Source organism: Nymphaea colorata, chromosome 2 (assembly GCF_008831285.2).
Source record: "Nymphaea colorata isolate Beijing-Zhang1983 chromosome 2, ASM883128v2, whole genome shotgun sequence".
Lineage (NCBI taxonomy): Eukaryota > Viridiplantae > Streptophyta > Magnoliopsida > Nymphaeales > Nymphaeaceae > Nymphaea > Nymphaea colorata.
In genome coordinates, this window is record NC_045139.1 from 21,761,029 (window position 1) to 21,783,293 (window position 22,265).

General features: G+C 38.1%; 1 protein-coding gene across 1 annotated transcript; it reads right to left on the reverse strand.

Moving 5' to 3' along the window:
• Positions 1 to 2,192: 2,192 nt before the first annotated feature.
• On the reverse strand, positions 2,193 to 19,723 carry LOC116247664 (uncharacterized). Its single transcript, XM_031619903.2, has 6 exons — positions 19,463 to 19,723; positions 19,212 to 19,370; positions 18,302 to 18,413; positions 4,787 to 4,858; positions 4,179 to 4,399; positions 2,193 to 2,581 (listed from the first exon to the last, which is right to left on the reverse strand). Exons 2-6 carry the CDS (start codon positions 19,319 to 19,321, stop codon positions 2,473 to 2,475), a joined length of 624 nt encoding a protein of 207 aa, XP_031475763.1. The 5' UTR covers positions 19,322 to 19,370; positions 19,463 to 19,723; the 3' UTR covers positions 2,193 to 2,472.
• Between the last annotated feature and the right edge of the window lie 2,542 nt (positions 19,724 to 22,265).

A 22,265-nucleotide genomic window follows, 5' to 3' on the forward strand; every position in this document is an offset into this window, starting at 1 on the left:
AAGCCACCTTCATTGAGTTTACTTCTGAAAACCCATTTTAGGCCCGCTGCATCTTTTCCTTTTCGTCTATCTACTAATTATCATGTATTATTTTTTTCAATTGCAAAAATCTCTTCATTCCAGCAGTTTTCCAAATGTTATGTTGACTAGTTTTTTTCGTAACTTTGGGGTTTGGTGGCTTCTTGAAGGATTCCCAGCCACACCCGTTAGTCACCAAAGAAGCAGCACTCCATGGCTGTCTTAAAGCTCCAACAGCCTTGGACAGGAGCCACCTCAGGTAGGGCAGGCGGCCCAGCTATGACTAACTAGCAAGTGATCTCCTCTATGGATGCCTCCAGCAGGCAAACCTTGGGCATGGCCCAAGTTCCCCTTTGGTCCAAGGGGTGGCTACTCATCGCGATCCTGGCTTTGCAACTTCAGCAGCTAGGGAGGTGCCCATGCAGATAATATTGGCTCATAGGGCACTCGGCCACGAAATTGCCACGACAAACACAGAGGAGCCCAACCTTGTTCACAAAAGTCATAAGAAGGGATTGCTGACCTTGGCTTTCTATTGTTGAAGTCTCTCCTACCACCACCGCACCCACAATTAAGGATGTTGCTAGCCTTGGCCTAGGGTTGCTGGCTGCTTGTTCACTCCCAATGAGTTCCTATCGAGAGGTTCCCCCAGCAATGGTCAGATTCTCATGTTTGCCCTGGTCACCCAAACCTTCCGTAACTCAGGCAACTGTTGCTCCTAAATAAGGGATTTCGACGGACCAGAGGTAGAACTGAATCTGATGAAATCTCGTGTTTTTGGTGTGTCTAATATTCTACCAATGAGTTTAGTTGGTTTTTTTTTTGTCTACTACTCTATTAGCGTTTCGTATTCTCCTTCAAGTTTCTTGCTCAGGCTGTGCATCTTTGTCTGCATCTCACAAACATAGAGGCAATGCTCGTAGCATGCACTTTTATGTGTTCGTTCCACACAGTGCAAACTGTGAGACATTTTTATTGTTGAGTGGCTTAAGCGGACTCTTGTACCAACTTGATGCAACTCGTGTAGGCGAATCGTTAAAAAAAATAATAATAAGCTACTACTACTGCACTACCAACAAGGAAGACTCTTATACAAGGGACAGAGAAACCTAAACTTCATTGGTCAATCCTTCAAGTTGCTCGAAAATTCATAAAAAACATGAATTTAAACAAGCAAGACTCAAATATACTTTGATGTAACTCATAACACAAGATGCAAACTCTAAAATACAAAATCCAGATATATCTAAAGGTACTGAGATAAATAAGTGCCAGACTTATTTACGACAAGGCCCTGCGTCACAAAGCCGGCAAGAAAAAACTCCACACTATACCCTTTTGTAAGTACAGATCATATACCAACATCCCAGAACAAAGTTGGGGAGGCGATCTTTTTTGGCATAAACTGGAAGAGATCTGTCTAACCTTTACTTGCCTCTCAAGAAAGGATTCATAAATTTGGACATGCAAATCATTGAGTTTGATACTCTCTGTTCAACCTTCTCTTACCTCCAGAAAAACGTTCAACAAATTTGGACTTGGAGGTCGTTCTTGGATTTTCTCAAAACGTCTCAGCTCAAGTTATATGTTCACCAACTTTCGGCAGCCTTTATAATCCAAGTCATCTTTACTTTTATTTTAGCCGAACTGGAGATAAGTGGGTTGGCCGATGTGTAGGGTTGGGTTGACCCATAATGACCCGGCAGGCATATAAGAGCCTGAACAAAGCGCACCCATGGACTAAACCAAGCTTGAGATTGTACAGTTCATGGGCACGACAATTTGACTAGTACCCATCAGATTCAATTTAAATAGACTTTCAGATTCAATTTGATCACCTAGCAAATGTTCAAGTGTGCTGTCAAATGCGCCAAACTTGAGCATGTATGGATAGAATAGTCCCTACCTTAAAACTTTTGGACAGACTTCTAAATTTTTTTTCAAAATGCACTCAGCAAACAGGGGTGCTTTGGACTTTTAGCATAACGCTGGCTAAATACTGATGGTGTTGTGAGGACGAGGGAAAATAGTATGTAAAGCTCTCAGAAAGGAATGCGTCAGGGCCCAGACCACTTAATGACCCACATCCCAGGCAAGCCCCCACATCCCATCCTTCCACGAAAAAAAGGGAAACAGAAAAAAAGGGGTTTGCTTCTTAAAGTGGTCAGCATCCATAAAATAAGGTAGTTATGGCTTTCACATATTATAAAATCTAGTAAATCGCATGTCCTCTATAGAAACCCAGAAAGAGTGAAACAACACAGCGCATCCTTTCTTCTAAATAACATCATGCATCTTTAAAACTGGCTACACGATGGTAGGCAACAAACAAGTGTTAAAACCCCAGTGTCCATGTCAGTCCATCATCTATCTTTATTGACAGCAAAAGGTGCGACCTGTTTGACAGACATGAAATTAAATGAGGGCAGGTATTACAACCAAATGATATGGACATCAAATTGTACTTTCCAGATGCGGTGAATGATATGAACGGCGCCTCAGTTGCGATTCTTGCGTTGACTGCTGCAAGAAAATCCTAGTTGGATCGTTTGGATCAATATACCTGTAATAAAGATACAAGAATTACAAACTCAAGAAGTCAAAAGGCCCTCTACCATTTGTTTATGCAGTAAACTAGGAGGTGCACCCTTCCAACTACTGAAACCAGGATCCATGGAAAATTAAAGAGGAAAAGGTTGGAAAAAAAAAAGGTTGGTAATAGTAGGATAAACAGTGAAACTGGTGGAATTAAAGAGGGATAATAGCAGCCTCATGTGGCAATGCAGATGAAATGAATGATCAGACGGTGAAGATGTTTTCAACATAGTCACAAATAACGTTTCAAAGTTTTAAACAAATGAATTATCATACGTTGAAGATGTTTTCAGCATAGTCACAAATAACGTTTCGAAGTTTTAAACGGTGAGGTTTTTTTCGAGTATAATACGACGAGCTTGAAAAAAGAGAGAAAAATACGGTAAAATTTTAAAATAAAAAAACTAAAAATAGGAAAAAAATAAAATAAGTGATAAACTAATAACACAAACATCAAAAGATAAGTAGATTTGCAACAAATAAAAAATAGAAAATGAAAAAAACTGTTTGGCATTAAAAAGATAAAAATATAAAAAATATGAAAAAGGTGAAATAAATGTGAAAAAAACACATTAAAAACGCATTTAAAATGTATTTGTTTTCGTTTTTAACGTTTTTTTAAAAATCGTTTTTTTAAGTTTTAAACAGCAATTTAATTTATCACTTTTTTTTTTTGGAAAAAAACATGTTTTTTGTGACTATGCTCTTTTCAGTAATGATACAAATACTGATGGTGATAACGGTTGCATAAAGGAAATGATGTTGATAAACAATAGTAGTCATGAGGGCAGTTTCATCAATGATCACTGTGTAGAACGGGCAATGGTAATAAAGCACTGAAAAAATAGAAATAGACTTGGTGATGGAAGGTCTTAAGAGTGGAAGACAAGACACATAACATGAAACTATGAAAGACATAAAATAAGGTGGAAGGAGAGAGAGAGAGAGAGAGAGAGAGAGAGAGAGAGAGCATTCCACCACCATCAACCCACCCCCTACTCCTAAAACCTAATAAAAGCCTTCAGAAGGTTTCATGTAAGCCTGTTGGAGGATAGGCGTCCATCCATTCACTACTGAAAAACCAACAAAATCGCTAGAGCAAAAAAAACATAGCATATTGGATCTCTGAGGATGAAACCCCCATTGGAATTCATTAATATCAAAATAATTATTTTCAGTACAATGATAGGAGGAGTATACTCCTAGTAGTACACAAGTGGGGTTGATGATCCTGGTCATCAAGTCAAGGTGAGAATGGTTTAAATGGTGACAAGGAGCTTTGGGAAGGATGATGCTGCCTGGTCATACTGAAAGCAAGTAATAGCGATGGCAAATGAAATACTGATGACATTGTCACTAGTTATGGTGCTCGAAAAATTCTGGGATTGTGTGGAAGGATGAAAGATAATTAGTAAGTGAAAAGAAAAACATAGATCGCTACAACCTCCTTTTTAAGGTAAATTTCAAGTGTAAGAAAAATTTGCAACAGCACAAAAATTTGCCATCTCAAATAAATATTAATAAACAGCCAGAAGGAACAAAACACAGGTCATTAATCCACTTACGCATGTCTCATCATTTCATCAACTGGAGTCTGAGAAGCTTGTAAAGGATCTACATGCTGCATATTATGAGAGGTCGCATTTGCAAAGTGCTGGTTATACTGTCTCACAGATGAGATCAGATTGAAAAAGAGGGGCACAAATGTTCCGCAACCACCTTCTTTAAATAGTATCTTGAATGAGTGGGTAGAGTAAAGGGCCTGGTGCTCACCCTCTGGCACTACCTAAAAACACAAGCCTTTTGAGATAAAGAGTGATATATGAATTATGACACTGGATGGAGGAAGAAAAAATTGTACTGAATGAGATAAAGAAGATTTTAAAAGGTTAAAATGGAAGATAGATTTCCTATGCTGATCAAACCCAATTCTTTGCCTCACTCGTATTGCAATCCCCAGGATTTTGATCTTCCATCAAATCTATTTACCTTTAATCAACCAAAAAGCTGGAAATTTATGAATCACATCAAAATCCAACCAAATGAAAGTAATCCTGGATGAATACATAAATTTGAAAAAAAAAAGATGCACAATAAATGGGCCAACACACTCAATGTTTTACTTGCTTTTGAAAGTTATTGGTTACCCGAACGAAGATGCTAGGTGACTTACTGGCTCAACCTGCCCAGAGATATTGTTGCAGAAGAATATCGGCTGATTGAATTTCTCATTATGAACATAAAGCTGAAAAGGAAAAAGAACCAAAATATCACATTCAGAAGGCAAAATAGTCACAATATTGGTCTGTATATGCTTAACAAGTCATTAGCCAAGATGAAATGCTCAATTTTCCATTTTCAGTTCAGCTGTAACATGTAATTGCTAATAAGATTGAGCTGAAAAGGAAAAAGAACCAAAATCTCACATTCAGAAGGCAAAAGAATTAAAAATATTGGTCTGGATAATATATGCTTAACAAGTCATTAGCCAGGCTGTGCTGCTCAATTCTCCATTTTTAGTTCAGCTGAACCATGTAACTGCTAATAAGATTGAAGGAGCTTGCACCTTGACAGGCACCAAAAAGATCATGCTATATTAAAAATGAAATCAAGGTATCTAGTATAGCATGCAACATGCATCAGGGACCACTCATGTCCCCTCCAGGCTTGTCGGTATACTGATTCCAGTAACCATCCAGGTAGTATGTGGCTCACGCAGGTGACCTGACCTACACTACCACATCATACTAAACATAGATCTTCAAGAAAAATTTTACAATTTTAAGCTTAAAAAATTCAGCAACAATTAGACTTGTTGGCCTAAACAAGTCCACAGTTTTTTATAGGATTCCATGTCAAGCTACAAAGCAAATTTGTCTCCACAAGTGAACCAAGTCCCAACCACAATTTTCTTTTCCTGTCACCTGTTGAGTAGGCAGAGGGGTACCTCCCTGTTTCATTGAAGAGCACCAGGCATTTTCTGTCCACCTATTGAGCAGGCAAAGGATAACTCTCCTTTTTATTGACTATTTTGTTAAAACAGCACCCGGATGCTTCCTGTTACATGTTGAGTTGGCAGAGAATGCACAATCCGTTTCATTGACCATCTAGCTAAAGATGTACCTTATCTTACATTTGAGCTCCACTAGGCCCCTAGCCTTGGCTGATTATATTCTTAGGCAGCATCCCATTTCAAAATGCCTAGGGCATCTTACTGCCTAGGCTTGCTGATGGATGTCCCTTAAAAATGTGAGAGGCTACCAGCATCATGACGGCCTAATAGAGATTCAGCTTCCCGAAAACAACAGCACGTTTGGCGAAGGCAAAGGATTGTAGGCAGGCATAGGAGATGATGCGCAGGTCAAAGAGCCTACAGGGCACTCTGCCAAGGATTAGGCAGCCCGACATTGGCGAGGTATAGTGAAAAAGGAGGTCACTTGCCAAGAGAAGCGGCTACCGACGGTTGAGGGCCTGAGCAAGTCAAGATGGCAGCATGTAGCTGCAGGGGACTTGAGGGCTGAGACGAACGATCGGTTGCCAAATGTGTGGCTGAAGCTTACAGAGATATTGCATGAGGGTGGTTGACACTATCGAGAGCTCAAAGCCCACAATTGCCGAGAAGGCATAAAAGAAGGATGCCACTGGTAGACACAAGTGGTTGTCTAAGTCACATGGGCATTGGGTAGGGGGGACATTTCCCCATACCCATGTAAGTACACTGGTACGAGGAGGAGATATATCCTTGACACACATTTTTTTGGTTAAAAAAAATGGATGGATGGTTTTCAAGAAGGGAGGGCGGGAGGGAGGGAGAAGAGAGAGAGAGAGGGAGCGTACAAAGAGAGAGAGAGAGAGAGAGAGAGAGGAAGCATACCTTGTGGCGCCTCTTTCTTTCTCTTCTTTTTAGCTTTTTAAATTTTTCTTAAGTCCATTAAGACTTAAGTTTATTAATATTAGAAAAAAATTATTCAGATTACACAAAAAAACTTAAATATTTAAAACCAGTGTCACAGATATCGCGAGATTTCTGCAAATCTAGCGATATTTATGAGAAAATACAATAAAACAAAAAAGGAGAAAAAAATAGCAACATTTTGAAAATCTCTCCAAAAAATGAAATTCTCATGAATTTATCACGAGATTTAATATTTTCTAGTTTTTGAATTTTTTAAACATTTTATGATTTTTATTGTTTTTAAAATTTTTTAAAACTTGTCGAGATTTTCCCAAGATCTACTAGAAAACAAAACTTTTCCGAAAAAAAACCCAAGAAAATCTTCACCAAGATTTCTCTTGAGAGCGATATTTTTGACGATCTTTAACACTAACTAACTAATACAACAAAATTATAAGTTTCACAAAGCTTTGCTCTCTCTCTCTCTCTCTCTCTGTGTGTGTGTGTATATGTGTGTGTGTGTGTGTGTATATATATATATATATACACTCTCCCGTGACCCCGGACTCATGTTTTCTAAGATTGCCATGTCTGTACCTGCATCGTTGTACCCATACCCAAACATGTACACCAGTACCCATGTGACTTAAGTGTCTGTGAAGGCTGACATTAGACGACATCAAGCCAAAGGCCAAGAGAGTGATTTTGCATAAATTTATAATTATAGTTCCAGTTGTAATTAATATACATTATACATCACGTTTGTATGTCAATTCAAATTTTAAACTATTTTTCATCATATGTTCATCTTTTTATTTTTATTTTTTGTTGATTATAATTACACTAGAAGACAATTTTATGAAAAGCAATGTAAACATGGATATGATCATGTTGAGGGTCTATGTTCCATCGTTTTTCTTCATTTAGAATAGTACTTTTAGGTTTTTGTTTACAACCTGTTTGGATGGAGAGAGAGGGAGGGAAAGGAATGGAAAGAAAGGTCTTTCCTGTGACTAATTAATATGGAGGGAAAGGAAGAGAGAACTAATAACAGTGTTTGGATACAAGGGAGAGGAAAGGGAGGGGAAGGAAATAAGTTTTTAATCTAATTCCAATCTCTCCGAAAATAGAGAGATTGGAAGGGAAAGGAATGGATTATCATTCCCTTTCCTTTCTTCTCCTTTCCCTCCCCATTCCCTTCCCTTCCTTTCCCTCTCTTTCCCTTCATCCAAACAAAGCCTTGGACTTTTAGGTTTTAAAAATTTGAATTAAGAGTTGGTATCTAGGAAATTATAAGATTTTACATGGTCTATAGCATCAGAGCTTATTGTGTTAAAATCATGCATTTGCTTTCTATGTTACACGAGTTCTAGACTTTAATTGCAGACCTTTATTAAATATGATCTTTCGAACTTCTAATTTTGTTTATCATCATGTTATGAAATGCTTAATGTGTTAGTGCCATCACAAATATTTGACTGTTTTGTTGCACTGATTAATAAGCATGTGTTTTCTTTTGACAAAGTTCAACTTTGTTGTTAATTTTAACAATTAATATTGCATTTTAGCAATTTCCCTTTTTTAAAGGAAATAATTAATGTGCCTAGTTCCACACAGGGTTAGGCTCAATTTACTTCCTAGGCTGCACCAAGCACTTTTGGCAGCATAGCTTATGCTTGTACAACCATTGGAGCAAAGGAAGAATAACTGTGGATGGAGCACAATAACTAGTACTGGATAGTCAAGACATAAAATATGCATATAAGAGACAGAAGACATAAGGAAAGGAAACCAAAATAAAAAAAAATGGAGAAAGAAGCAAAAAAGGGAAGACGGAAAAAAATAAGGGGGGAGAAAGGAAAACTAGAACAAGAGGAAAAGTAAGGAAAAAACACTTTCTTAAAACATTCTTTTTTCATTTAGTGCCAATTTAAGTCTAGGAGGTGCCCAGGTGGCTACCTAGATACAACAGCCCACTCGGAAAGGGGGCCACCCAATGCCCAGGCACACCTATATGTGCATCTAGGCATCCTTCTGACTAATGCAGTATACAGTCCGCAAAGATCAGAAAGGTAGATGAGATCACTAAATCAATCAAATCAAAAACTATTCCAGTGCACATGATACATGCTCAAGGCGTTCTGCAGCCTTGCTTGCACAAGGGACGCGGGCAGAAATGAGTTGGTTTCATCACCACCTTTGTAAAGTTTTGACTTCTGTGCAAATTAATTAAACACAATGGAATCCTTAAGAGTCATTTAGCAGACTCTCCAACAAGTATGTCAACCGTATACTTATATTTGATATTGATTGAAAAGAGGCAACGGCTTTGTTCCATAAACACAGGAAGTAGGACTCTTACCTCAACTACTGTTACCTGGGTCTTCCCACAACTTGCTGTACTATATCTTGCATTTTTTTCATCATTAATTTAGGAATATTTGCTCAATAGTAAAGCAACCAACCGGAACAAATGTTAGATTTTGATATCAATGTGAAATTGCTCACTATTAGTTCTGGAAAGTACGTCGTTGGTTTTACACAACATATCTTGTCGCTGGCAACTCTAGGCATGCATCTGGTTGAAAGAAAATAGCATTTAGATGCCTGATTTCAGTTTTGGACTATGCATTACTTTTTGCTCAGGAAGCTCACTTCAATCCACATGGTTTCTGGTGGCCAGCTTCACCCATATGTAACCTTCTCTATGTTCATGATCTCAAAGGGGGAAACAAAAAGAACCGATAAGCTAAAAAGAGATTGCATGACTGGTGCTATTGGGCCATATAGACACGAAAACTGACTGAAGCCATATGGGTTCCTGGATCAAAAGTTATAGGGCCATGACAGCCAGATGGTGGCTGATCTAGCCTTAAATAACAAATGTCACATAGGTACGGGTGCAGGTGCCGGTATGAGTACCAGTGCAGGTACGGGTGCAGACTATTTTCAAAAAACTTGGGTGCATGTTAACTTACTAAGAAATGATAAACAAGTAAACAACATAAAAGTATCTATGACAAGCAAACAACACAGAAAACATATATCAACATAAACAGTCAACAACACAGTGAATACAGAAGATATATACCAAGGGCAGTGTGTTTAAGAAACCTATGAAAAACTTTAAGCATATGGACAAAAATACATATCAATCTCAAAGTAATCTTCTGCATATATTGCAAAGTTGCAATGGAATGAGGAAAATCATCTATCAAACAACTAAGCAGCCCCTTAGAAAGTCAAATACGAACCACAACTCAGCATTGTGGAACTGGAATCTAAGTCTTAAATGCCGAAATGGAACAGGTTATAGGAGCATGCAAGACGCACAATTATCTAAAAAAAATTGTTGCATATAAATGTAAAAGAGAAAGGGCGGACAATATGTTTTTCGAAGAAGAAAAAGAAAAATAGTTGATGTAGGTCATAGAAGAAGGGCAGGTGATTCTAAACCTGCGCTCGAAGTAAACGGATAGACTGCTGGACAATAAGAGACTGCTGGAAAAAAAAAGAAGCATAAATATGAAGCTTTAACAAAAATGGCCAAAACAGTCTCTGGAGAAGTCGTTGAACAACAACAGCTACGTCGCATTAGCCGGAGACATTGCCTCTCCCTGAAAACTGCTGAAACGAATCGACAGAGCAGCCAACGTCGCTGGAGAACTCCACATGCGCTACTGCTGTGGGTAATACCCTTGACAAAAGTCGAGGGTTTGCGTTGTGTTGAAAAGGAAAAAAAAAAAAACCTAATTTAAAGACAGTTTTGGACTCAGTCAACTTTGACCCTATCTAACACGGGTACCGCAATACCGGTACGGGTAAGGGTGCGGCCATGGGTGTGGCCGGGGTATGCCGTTGACGTACCTGAGGTCGAATCCGACCATTTTTGGACTCGGTCAAAGTTGACCAAGTCCAAAAATGTTCGATTTAGGTTTTTAATGTAGTTTACATTTTAACGCGGTTTACATTTTTCACATTAAAAATATCATAACCATTAAGTTTTTCATCGACGGTTTTGCTTTATCACTTCGTCACCGACGACGGGAGGCGAATGGCAAGCGGCTAGTGGTGATTCACCTCGATGTTTCTGCTTCTTCCTCTTCAACGAGCTCTTTCTTTTGATCTTGCTTGGTTTTTAGGGTTTTCGAATGCAGTAATTGGTTTCATCTAAAGGATCTTTCGTTGTTTTGTGAAGATCGAGTTCTTTTCTTCATTTTTTGTTCTTTCGTTTTCTCATATGTGCCTATGTACTTGTCTGAAGAGTTTTAGAGCGTCGTAGTTATTTTTTGTTTTCTCTCATTTGTTTTGTGATGGTTTTGCTTATTTCCGAAGGGTTTGTTTCTTTGTTTCTTTCAAGGGTTCGTTTCTTTGTTTAAATCTTTTCAATAATGAAATTTCTACAACATTCTATATGCAAATATGATTTCCATTTGTTTGGTAGATCATTTGTTTTTTGTGTTTTTCTTCCATGTGTGCTTGCACGGTTTTCTGGTAGATCATCTCTTTTTTTTTTACGTGCTTGAATTGTTGATATATATTTTTAGTTATTGGTTATAGTCTATGTCACACAGGTACTTCTTTTTATGAGGAGTACCTGCACGGTACTGGTACGGTACCGGTATGGGTACCGGTATGGGTCTAGGTATGGCAAAAATATGGTCAACGAAGCACCGGGTACGGTCAACGTACCCGGATTATTTTTGTCCATTTTTGGACTCGGTCAGCTTTGACCGAGTCCAAAGTTGTCCATTTTTGAACAGTCAAAAACCCTAACCCCTTCTCGAGTGCCCGACTTCCTTGCCTTCCTCCTGGTTCGGCCTGCCACACTAGACAATGAATGGGCAAGTTCAGGTAGCTCGCCCAAGACAACGCCCTTCTTCTGCCGAGATTAGGCACCAAGATCAACTCCAGCGAAGGCCTTGGTCGACTTCTTTCTAGATCGAGCAGGGGCGCTAGAAGAGGTGTCGATGAGGTTGATGAGCTCGGCCAACGCGGCGCGTGTCTTCTGCGGAGGAACGGTGGTAGCAGAGGAGTCAGCGGTTCTTTTGGCCCTTGCCCACGTGACTGGTACTCGGTTTTCTTGGTCGCTGGACATGGCTATGGCGGTCGGGTGACTCTACCAAGAGCAAGAAGAAGGGGAGAAGAGTGGAGGAAAGGAGAGAGATGGCCTCCTTTTGAATGCTCGTAGATCGAGCGAGGGCCCGTACGAAGGAAATGGCGCTCCTTTTCATTTCATCAAATTTTTTGTTTCCCACCTCATTTCATCAAATTTTTTGTTTCCCACCCGCCACTTCAATTGATCTGGCCAGTTCCTGAAATAAAACAAGATTTCGGGTCTGGATCAGACCTAGGTCTTCCGGGTCTTGGAATTGTTTCCAGTTTTGAGTGGGAATTGCTCAATCTGCCCACGTTTTTTAGTTATAAATTAAAAATCCCCCTCTCTTTTCCTATTACCCTTTTCACTCTAAACATTTCTTGTATTCCTCACAACTTTTCATTTTCATACTGTGTTTTGGATCATAATTTATGAATTGTTTGAATTATATATATATATATATATATCCACGTGTGTACGGCCGTACCCCCGCACCCAAATTTTTTGAAAATGTTCCATACCCGCACCCGTACCCGTACCTATGTGACATAGGTTATAGTTTTTTGCTTTTCAAATATAAGTTGTAATGGCTGATAAAGGAAAAGGAACGATACCTATAAGTGGAAGTGGAAATATGGCAAGAAGCAGTAGACTGTAGTAGTGTTAATACCGCTGCTGCAGTAGAAATGGATTCATCTCAGCCTCTTTGGTGCTATGTCAAAAAACTAGGAAAAGCTAGTGGTGGGGGTAGGAATATAATTTTTTTCTTGCAATTTCTGTAATAATCATTTTACTGGCTCTTATACACGTCACAAGGCACATTTATTGCATATCAAAGGCCATGGAATTAATCCATGTGAAAAAATTAGCAAAGAATCGATGAAGGTATTGAAAAAAGAACAAGATGCAGCTGAGACAAAAAAATATTCAACCAAGTCAAGTGAACTATCTATTCCTCTTTATGCAATAAGGTGAAGATGCTTCAAAGAAAAGACAAAAAAAACATGGGCGATTGGACCTACCAAAACATTAGCACAAAGCATTCAAAAATATGGGAAGGGTAGAGATGGATAGAAGGATCAGAAGGTTCTTTTTTGCAAGTTCACTTCCTTTTAATGTAGTCAGAACTCTTTATTGGAAAGATGTTGTTACAGATTTGGCTAATAGCAGTTTGGTTGGTTATGTAACCTCAAGTTCAGAGAAGTTGAGAACAATAATTATTGCATAAGAGAATGCAAACATCAAAAAATTATTAGAGAAAAAGAAATTTTCATGGACACAATATGGAGTATCCATTGTTTCTGACGATGGACTGATATACAAAGACGACCACTGATAAATTTTATTGCTTATTCGCTTAATGGACCAATCTTTTTGAAATGTGTTGATGCATTTGGGGAGTACAAAGACGTTGAGTATTTAAAAGGGCTATTCATAGAAGTCATCAAAGAAGTAGGTGAAGACAATGTTGTGCAAATTATTACTGATAATGCTCTAGTTTGCCAACAAGCAGGGATGAATTTGGCAAGTGATCCCAAGTATAGTCACATATTTTGGACTCCTTGTATGGCACACAGTATAAATCTAGCACTTAAAAAGTGTTTGCAACCCATCAAAAGAAGATACAAACACTGTTAAATTTTATTCATGGATTGAGGAGCTTGAGCATGATGTCAGAAACATCCGAAATTTTGTTGTAAACCACCACAAAGCTCTTACTATATTTAATAAGCATTCTGATTTGAAATTGTTGAAGGTAGCATAGACTCATTTTGCATCCATTATTGTAATGATGAAAAGAATAAAGCAGGTGAAACATGCATTAACACTTATGGTGATTGACAATGATTGGGAGTTTTATCGGAATGATGACATTGTGAAGGGTCAAGAAATGAAAAAATGTATTTTAGATGATGAATGATAACAATGGTTGGATAAGATTACATATTTTCTGCAGTTTACAGAGCTTATTTGACAGATGCTGAGAGAAGTTGATAAAGAAGGGGCCATGCTTCATAGAGTTTATGATATGTGGAATAACATGATTGAAAAAATTCAAAACATCATTTTTAGACATGAGAAGAAGAATGCTGCACTTGATGATTCTGAGTTTTTCGATCATGTGCATAAAATTTTAGTAAGAAGATGGAATAGAAGCAACAACCCTTTGCATTGTATGACACACTCCTTAAATCCCAAATATTATGAACAAACATGGTTGGCAGGAGGTACTGGTCGTGTTCCTCCTAATCGAGATCCAGAAATATCAAACAATAGGGAGATATGTTTGTGAAGACTATTTTCCAATTCTCATCGGTTGAAGACAATAAATAATGAGTTTGCGAGCTTCTCTGGTGGAAGAAGTGATTCATTACAAGCTGAAATGGCAAGAGATGAAGAAAATCATGTTAATTGGTGGTTATGTTTTGGGGCATCGACACCAAATCTCCAACAACTTGCGTTGAAGTTATTATCTCAACCTGCAACCTCTTTATGTTGTGAAAGAAACTAGAGCACTTATTCTCAAATTCACAACATCAAAAGAAATAAGCTAACTAGTAAGCGAGCAAAAGATTTAGTTTTTAGTTTATGTCCACTCCAACCTACCGCTTACTTTCACATACTTCAGATGATTACAAGTATTTCTTTTTTTTTTTTTCATCTTTAATATGTATACATATGTATTAATGTATATTATGTTGGTTGTTTAAAGTTAATATTAACTTAAATTATATTGTGATTTTGTTGCAACTTGAAGTTCAGGATCATCCAAGTATTGGTATGTTAATCCGGAAGACATTGACGTGAAACTTGAAGGAGAACATGATTTGAATGCTCTTAATATGGACCTTAAAGAACTGTTGTTCCTTTTAATCTTGATGATGCGACTAAGGAGAATCAAGAAAGCTGATATATTTTGTATGTTAATTACTTCCATACTTTGTTTATTAGTATGATAGTATCTATAAATTTTGGATCATGATTTATGAATATGTTATTCTATATATATATATATATATGTGTGTGTGTGTGTACGGCCGTACCCTGCACCTAAGTTTTTTGAAAATGGTCTGTACCCGTACCCATACCTATGTAACATAGCTTTGACCGAGTCCAAAAAATGCCAAATACGTAACTGGGTACGTTGCCCATACCCGATAAGGTCAAACAAGTACCCAAGCCACACCCAAGTGTGTACTGGTACCCGTACGGGTATCGTACCAGTACGGAGCTGGTACTGCTCCCGTGTAACAGAGTAAATAACCAATTACCAACAGTGGTTCAACTTATAAAAACCAAATACAAGTTGCCCAGCTCTTACAAACTTGACAAGGCTACTGAAACAATTGAAAGAAATCAAGGCTCACATTAGCAAAGTATTGGGCACTGACATCATTGGCGGTGCTGGTCAGCCGCAGGAAAGGTTGGCATTCAGTTTCCAGGAACCTAATTCATGATTGTATGATAAGGATGGACTATCAAACACTGGAAAGATCATTGGTTTAGTTGTGTTGGAGTTGGATCTAACTGCATGCAGATCCACATGTCCTCATTTGTAAAAAATGTATTTTAGAGGGAATTTTCATTTGGTGTATATATATATATGTATATATATATATATATTGTTACCCTTATATATTTTACTGAAAATTAGGCAAGTTCTATCTGAGACTGATGAGATCTGTTGCAGTGTCCTCTTCTGTACCCTTTCTTCTTCATCTACTCTGCCTAGTGAAGCTGCAGCAACAGCAAGTTTTTCATGGTATAAGAGCCAGGTTAGCAGGCTCCAGATTTTGAAAAGGTATGTCCAAGTAAATCTGCAATTAAAATTTCAGTCAAACTGTTTCTTCCATTCTCAAACCTCTTCCTCAAAGATTCTCTCTCTCTTTTTAAACCTGTTTCCTTCTCTGTTCATCCCTCAAAAATCTGTCACAGTATGAGCACTGATGACCCTCGTACTAAACATGTCTGATTTTTCTTTTCCTTTTTGTAAAGTCAGATCTGAAATAATTTTCGTTCTACTTCATCCTCTCTGAAAATCTATTCCTGATTTGCAATTTTTCATTTTGCACTTCTTTGTTCCAATTTGCAGATTTTAGCACTGATGTCAGGTCTGCAAGTACAAACCTGGACACTACATTTGATATTGAAATAAATCTGAAAGTTTCTAGGCCAACTGAAATTATTACTTAATCGGAGGTGATTTACTTTTTATTACTCTATGTTCCCTTGGGGTTTTCCTTTTCAATGTTTTCTTGTGACTGATTTCATCAAATGTAAAGGGCATCATGAGCCCTGATATTGTCTTAAGCCGTCAGAAGAAATAGGGGGAGAAAAGCAAAAAAGGGGTTCAACACCTCACACAAGGTTGATGCATCAAAATACAGCTGTGCTTTTGAAATCTGGGATCTTCTTCTCTTATTCTTATTCTTCTTACATCTAAAATCTTCTATCCTTTTATATTCCTACTGAAAAAAGGCTGGAACTGGAAGCCTCTTCCTTTCACTCGGTTCTGTTTTCCAATTTCTCGAGTCAGCTTGTGTCAGAAAAACTTAACCCTTCTAACTTTTTTACTTCAAAAGGGCAATCCTTTTATAGGGATCAAGACCTTTCTGTTTCTGGACATGGCAATAGATCATATCTAGCCCACCTCAGTCCCTTACACAATGGAAAAAAAAAAAGGATGACAAAGGGAATGCTTCAGCTAGGTTTGTGTGCAAAACTTAGTTTACAACGTAGATGAAACAGGATTAGATTTTGGTTGCATTCATTCAATCCACCCTATCTCACGAAGTGAATCTCTAATTTTAAATTGTAAAACCCAAAAATCAAAATTACTCATCAAATTAGAAATAAAGAAACGACATAAAAATTTCAACCTAATCATGCCTTACGCATTAAGTATAAACATTAAACATTGCCTTAATACATTGCTTGGGCCCTTTATTAGAACTTTGATAAACAAGATAAATGGTTAGGTTGATCAGGAAATACACAGACACACACATAGGTGTGTGCATATGTGTATGTACGTGTGTCTATATATATATATATACAAGAAAAAGAAGAAACAAAAACACATCCATGGGTGCTTAGGCATATAGCCATTTTCATATGGCAGGTCACCTAAGAATGGGCAGCCTAGCCAACTGGGCGAAACCCTGGGGCCAATGTAGTAAAAAGTATATCGTAAGCCGTATCAGTCTAGCTTTAAGATATGCCGTATCGTAAAATATCGTAACATATCGTAACCGTATCATTTTTTATTAAATAAATCAGAAAAAATAAGAAAAAAAATCGAAAAATTCATAAAAAATAGTAAAAATCAAGAATAATATGTTCTTCATAAAAAACATGTTTAGAGAATGACAGACTTATTATTGCTATAAAGTTACGGTTCATCATTCGTAAACATCAAAATTCATAACAATATCAATCTAGAAAGCACAACAAATCAACAATTACATAACGTATATCATGATTTTATAACCATAGATTCATAAGTCATAAGGTCCATAAGTCTATGAGATACCACATCAAAAGCAAGTTTGAAATGTTATATATTACTTCACAAGATGATAATGAAATTGTGAAAATGTTCAATGTATTAACATATAAAATGAAAGCACTCTCGACTCTCATTCATAATCTTCATCACATTCATTCTCATCCTCATCTCCATCTTCTTCTTCATCTTCATCTTTATGATTTAAAAAAACCCCTTTCCTCCCAACATGAATAAGCCACCCACGCACAAATCCATGGTTTAATCAATGATTTCATGGTGAAATCGATTATTTCATGGTGGAAATCGATGACTCTCCTCCAAGGCAGCACAATCTCTAGGTTAGAAATAAAGAAGGTGCGGGTTTTTATGAAGAAAACTCAAAAAATGGGGGTTCAGGCCCCTCTTTTTTGAAATCAGCCTGTATCGTACGATACGGAGGTGTATCGCACCGTATCGTACGATACGGAGGCCTATACCGTATGTATCATACGATACAAGTACAATACACCCTCATTTACGATACAGGGGGGCTATCGTATCGTATTTCCTAAATGATACGTATCGTACGGTACGGCTCCGTATCGTACGATATGTACAACACTGCCTGGGGCCTACGCACAAATGTTTGATAACATAGTTGTAGATTGATTGAATTATGTAACATGCTGAACGCACAGAAGCATGACTACTGTTAGTGGGCTCATTTGCCTTGACCAAAAAGGAATACTTTATGAAGAACTCCAGCTTGTCTTCTAATTACACATGCAAGTGGGTTACCTTGCATTAGATTGGATTCTCAAGGATTTGACAGGATAACCAAACATAATCTTGCTTAGACTTCAGGCCTACATTTCTAACGTTTTTTTTGGCAGCTCCTGTAATCATTACATCCTTATTTCACAATGTATAATGAATACCAGAAGTCAAAAGGTAGGTCCTACGTGAATGAATGTGTAATCGCATGTGTACGATTGCATGTGCTTGTGCATAGTATTTACAAATTACAAAGTAATCAAGATCCTGTGTGATACCTGTACTGCATGAAACTAAAAATCATCAAAATTAAGATGGCCAACAAAATAGAGGTAGCCAAAAAATGCAAAACTGGTTTAATTTCTAAAAGACCATGATTCTGTTAAAAGGAATTTTTCCCCACATGATTAATAGGAGTTGGAAGATAACATACCAGAGGCATGTCAAAAGCCATAAAGTTGCCAACTTGTTGACTTGTTACAAACACGATCCTTACATTTGACAAGAAAATGGTCCCCCTTGCCTTTACTTTACCTTCCCTAGCACTAGCAGAATTAAAACAAAAAGACAAGATCAAATGATGGTTCCTGCAAAAAAAAAGAACAGGCATGCATGTATTTGCATTTCCAAGGCCTTACATGACTAAACGAAAGCATGTTAGCCTATAAAATTTGTACACACAATTCATGAAAAGTTTCTGGAATGAACATATTTGTCGGATTAGAGTTTGTTTAGAATTACAAGACCAAATTTACAGACTCTGCAACCTTCGGACTTCCATTAAGGCTTGTCCTGTACAAAGCCTAGTCTTGAACAATAGTGACTACAAAGCAAAGAGAATGAATGATAGAAGCACTGTGCATAACAGAAGCAGGACGTCTAAAAAACTGTGGAACTTAGGAACAGGGACGCGAGTTTTCTTGGTAATTATGGAACTTAGAAATGAATGAAATTGAGAAAGTACTCCCAATCATCAGCATCATAATAGATGCCAGAATTTCATAAAACACTTCCTCTTTTATAAGAATCATGCTAGTTGGAATATATACTTGTCCAATGAAAAATGCTGAATGGATGAGTACTTTTTGTTCTGTACTTTTGAAGGACTCTATGAAAATAACATGCTCCGTCTAGATGACGCATGACGCATGTCTAGTGCATCGTATTATCTACTTTATCATTCATCAGCTGGATGGAAAAAGTTTACAAGAGACCAGAAACAGAAAGAATGCATTATCTTTAACAAGTGTTTGATGACAAAGGCTAGTCTGCCATAAAATCATCAGAGGAACCCGAAATAGCACACACGGAAACATATTAAAGAAAATAGGGAAATAACTTACGAGGGGATCTTATCGATCTCAAACTCCACACCGTCGCGTGACAAGACGAACATCTCGTTAGTGAAAGGCACTGGGCGGCCGTCGCCAAATAACTGTGGATTAAGGGCCATAGGCTCCTTTACTCTTTCCCTCTTCTTGTAAGATTGCGCGAAGGGGCAACTGACGAACAGACAGGTGAAGTGAAGGCATAAGGATGACGAAGGGTTGACAAGGGAAGGAGAAAACATAAGAAAGGAAACTACGCCGCTTACCCGCGTTGTGATTCGTTCTCAAACCCCCAGCCGTCCGACCGTCCGTCCGCCGGCCGATCTGCTTCCTTTACACACTCTTTCTTCCTTCCCTCAACCCACGTCTCTGGCAACGAACTTTCGCGTGATGATGCCAACTGCAGAGCGCCAACCCGAACAGCCCCGCTTCTCGAACCCACTCGACCGCTTTATCTCTGCACCGTCTCCGAATGACCCCCTTCTTCTTCGGGATTTGCTTTTGAAGACACCCCTCCCCTCCTCGTCCATGGACAGACAGCAAGTCAAAAGGCCGTGTTGCGTGTTAGGCTCGTAAACGCCAAGCGGGATTCAATGCCAAGGTAACTTCCCGAAGGCCACATCACCTATGGACTCCACGTCCTCATTGTGTGGGTCCCATCCCAGAGATGGGACCCAAGCAGAACCCTTCATCAACAAATTTCCAGGGCGATTCCAGCCTTTCGGACCCAAACCTCCTCAACGACAACTCTGCCTCCAGTCTAACCTGCCCCTGCCACCGCTTTAAGTCTTACGATGATTGGGCGATTCTAACCTTGACATGACCCCTTCAAACCTCCACAACGTTGGGTTTGTTTGCATTCCCGTCCGAGCAAACGAGGAAACCAGACCGTAAGCAGCCAAATGATGCAAATGAGTTTCTGTCCAGCTCAGTGAGTAAGAGCTTTTTGGCTGGTAAAATGAAGACATTTTCGTAGATTTTCTTTTTGTATGCTCGTGCACAACGTTGATTTTGTAGTTTGTATATTCGCGATCTTGTTGGCAAGGAGAGTAAAGGAGACGACGAAACATCTTAAGATGGTTAAGACGAAGAAGAATACTCTAAAACCAGTGTGGAAGTCAGAAAATCCAGAAGACATGGCTATTATTGACGAGTACCACGATTGCGAGTTTAGCAAAACGTTAAAGAAAGAACATTTGTGGCTGCACATAACTGTGAGCTGTATGTAGGGTCAGAGTCAAAAAATCCTGGGTAAGGGGTACTGAGGAAAATTGCTTAGAAATATCAATATGAAAAATAAGAAGTACTTTGGGTTCTAGCTCACACCTGCATTTAGAAGTGGAATTCGGCGTCCTTTAAACACTTCAAACCTGTCCATCCCTCGGCCGTCTACCCCTATTTCAAGTTGTTTTCTAAACGGTTTATGAATCATTTTCTTATCGTTTTGAATCACCTAACGTTATTCAAATATTCGGACCAATCTTAGCTCTTTACTCGAAAATGGTTTTAACCTATCCTTTCGTGTCTCCCCCTGCACTTAAGTCACCCCAGAGCCTGTAGATTGCCAAACCAATAGGTCGATGTCTTATGTCATTTTACCATTAACAACGATTCAACTTCAAATAGGAATATTTTGTATGCACCTTATGTAGAGGAAGCATTATTTTTAGCTCACTGCTGTCTAGCTCAATTCATGTCAACTCAATCCAGCTCAATAAGACTCGACAGAGCCTGTTTCCTTAGAAATAGTGTATTTCCGGCTCAATTCCGCACATGTAACCTTTATCAAGCTTATAGTAAGTTTGTCATATCTCATTTAACTTAACCTACCTTCCATGACTTACATTACCTGGTTTCAGTTCCAACAAAGTTGGACCATGTCTCTAGATAGGTTTGACTGCCACTTATGAAAGGTCTAACTCAAATTTAGGTCAGCAGATTGGAGTTAGCTCAGACCAAGCTTGGAGCAAGGTTATCATTCTCAGATCGACCTAGACTGAGTTCAATTTAACTTGAATTGCCCCTTTATCTCTAATCAATCCCTAGATGTAAATCTTCAATGCAAACCCAAGAACTATGATCCACAATGTATTATAAATCTGAATGTTCATATCACATCTTGATTTAGATTACAAATCCGATCCTTCTTTCAGTAACACATGTTTGGTCTGGATCTTCAATCTTGATTGAGAGATAAATATGGATAGAGAGATGAATGTAGATGAAGATGTTAATATGGATGTTGAGACATTAAAAATGATTCAATAAAGCCTCATATATCTCAAAGTTGTCAAAACAGTTACTCTGACCAAATACGAAAGGACATGCCTAAACGGGATGGGTTTGGTCCTAGTTCAGGTGGATGGCCCCCTACATATGAACTGTCTTTAGAAAATTTAGTTCAACAGCCCTTGGAGTTTTCTGATAGGGTTTGACAAGCGATGCATGGTCTCTCACCTTTGGATAGAAGAACTTAGTTCTTTGATATGTGATCTAATTTGTTTGATTTGGAGTCTCAATTCAATCTTTAATCCAGTATCACTTGTCTGATAACTGTTCCTTTGGACAAAACAGACACAAGGTCCTGTCTACCACATCCCTGTCTTATCGGTCCTATCATTGATGTTCTCTGTCTATTGTTTGGTGGTTTTAAGAACAAAACATCATGTTCATTCTGTTTGGCATTTGTTTTTATTGTTTTTTGTCTTGTCCATCTTGTCTGTTGTGTCCAACCTTTGATTTATATTTTGTCCATTTTTGTATGTTCTGTCCAGTGTTTGCATCATGTACAATCTGTTATATCTGTTATGTTTGATGTTTGATAACTTGAACATTATGTTTGTTGGTTTTGCTTGTTTTGTTTATTGTTTTTAGAGTGTAGAGATGTCATACAAAGTTACAGCCCACAAAACTAAACTCATTCCTCATTTTTATGTTTGATGGCAAGAGTATGTTATATCAGTCTTATTAAAAATTCATAACAAAAGCTGTTAAATCAAAATCAACATGTTCAATAACTTAACTTGATCCTGTTAAAGCAAGATAATACATAGAACACCAAAATATCAA

Bases quoted from the DNA above. Each gene is read 5' to 3' on its own strand.
- LOC116247664 (XM_031619903.2), bottom strand. From the start codon at position 19,321: ATGGCCCTTAATCCACAGTTATTTGGCGACGGCCGCCCAGTGCCTTTC. The intron at 4,400-4,786 runs GTAAGTCACCTA...TTGTGTTTTTAG, and splicing joins TCTCTGGGCAGGTTGAGCCA to GTAGTGCCAGAGGGTGAGCA. The intron at 2,582-4,178 runs GTAAGTGGATTA...TCTTTATTACAG, and splicing joins GATGAAATGATGAGACATGC to GTATATTGATCCAAACGATC.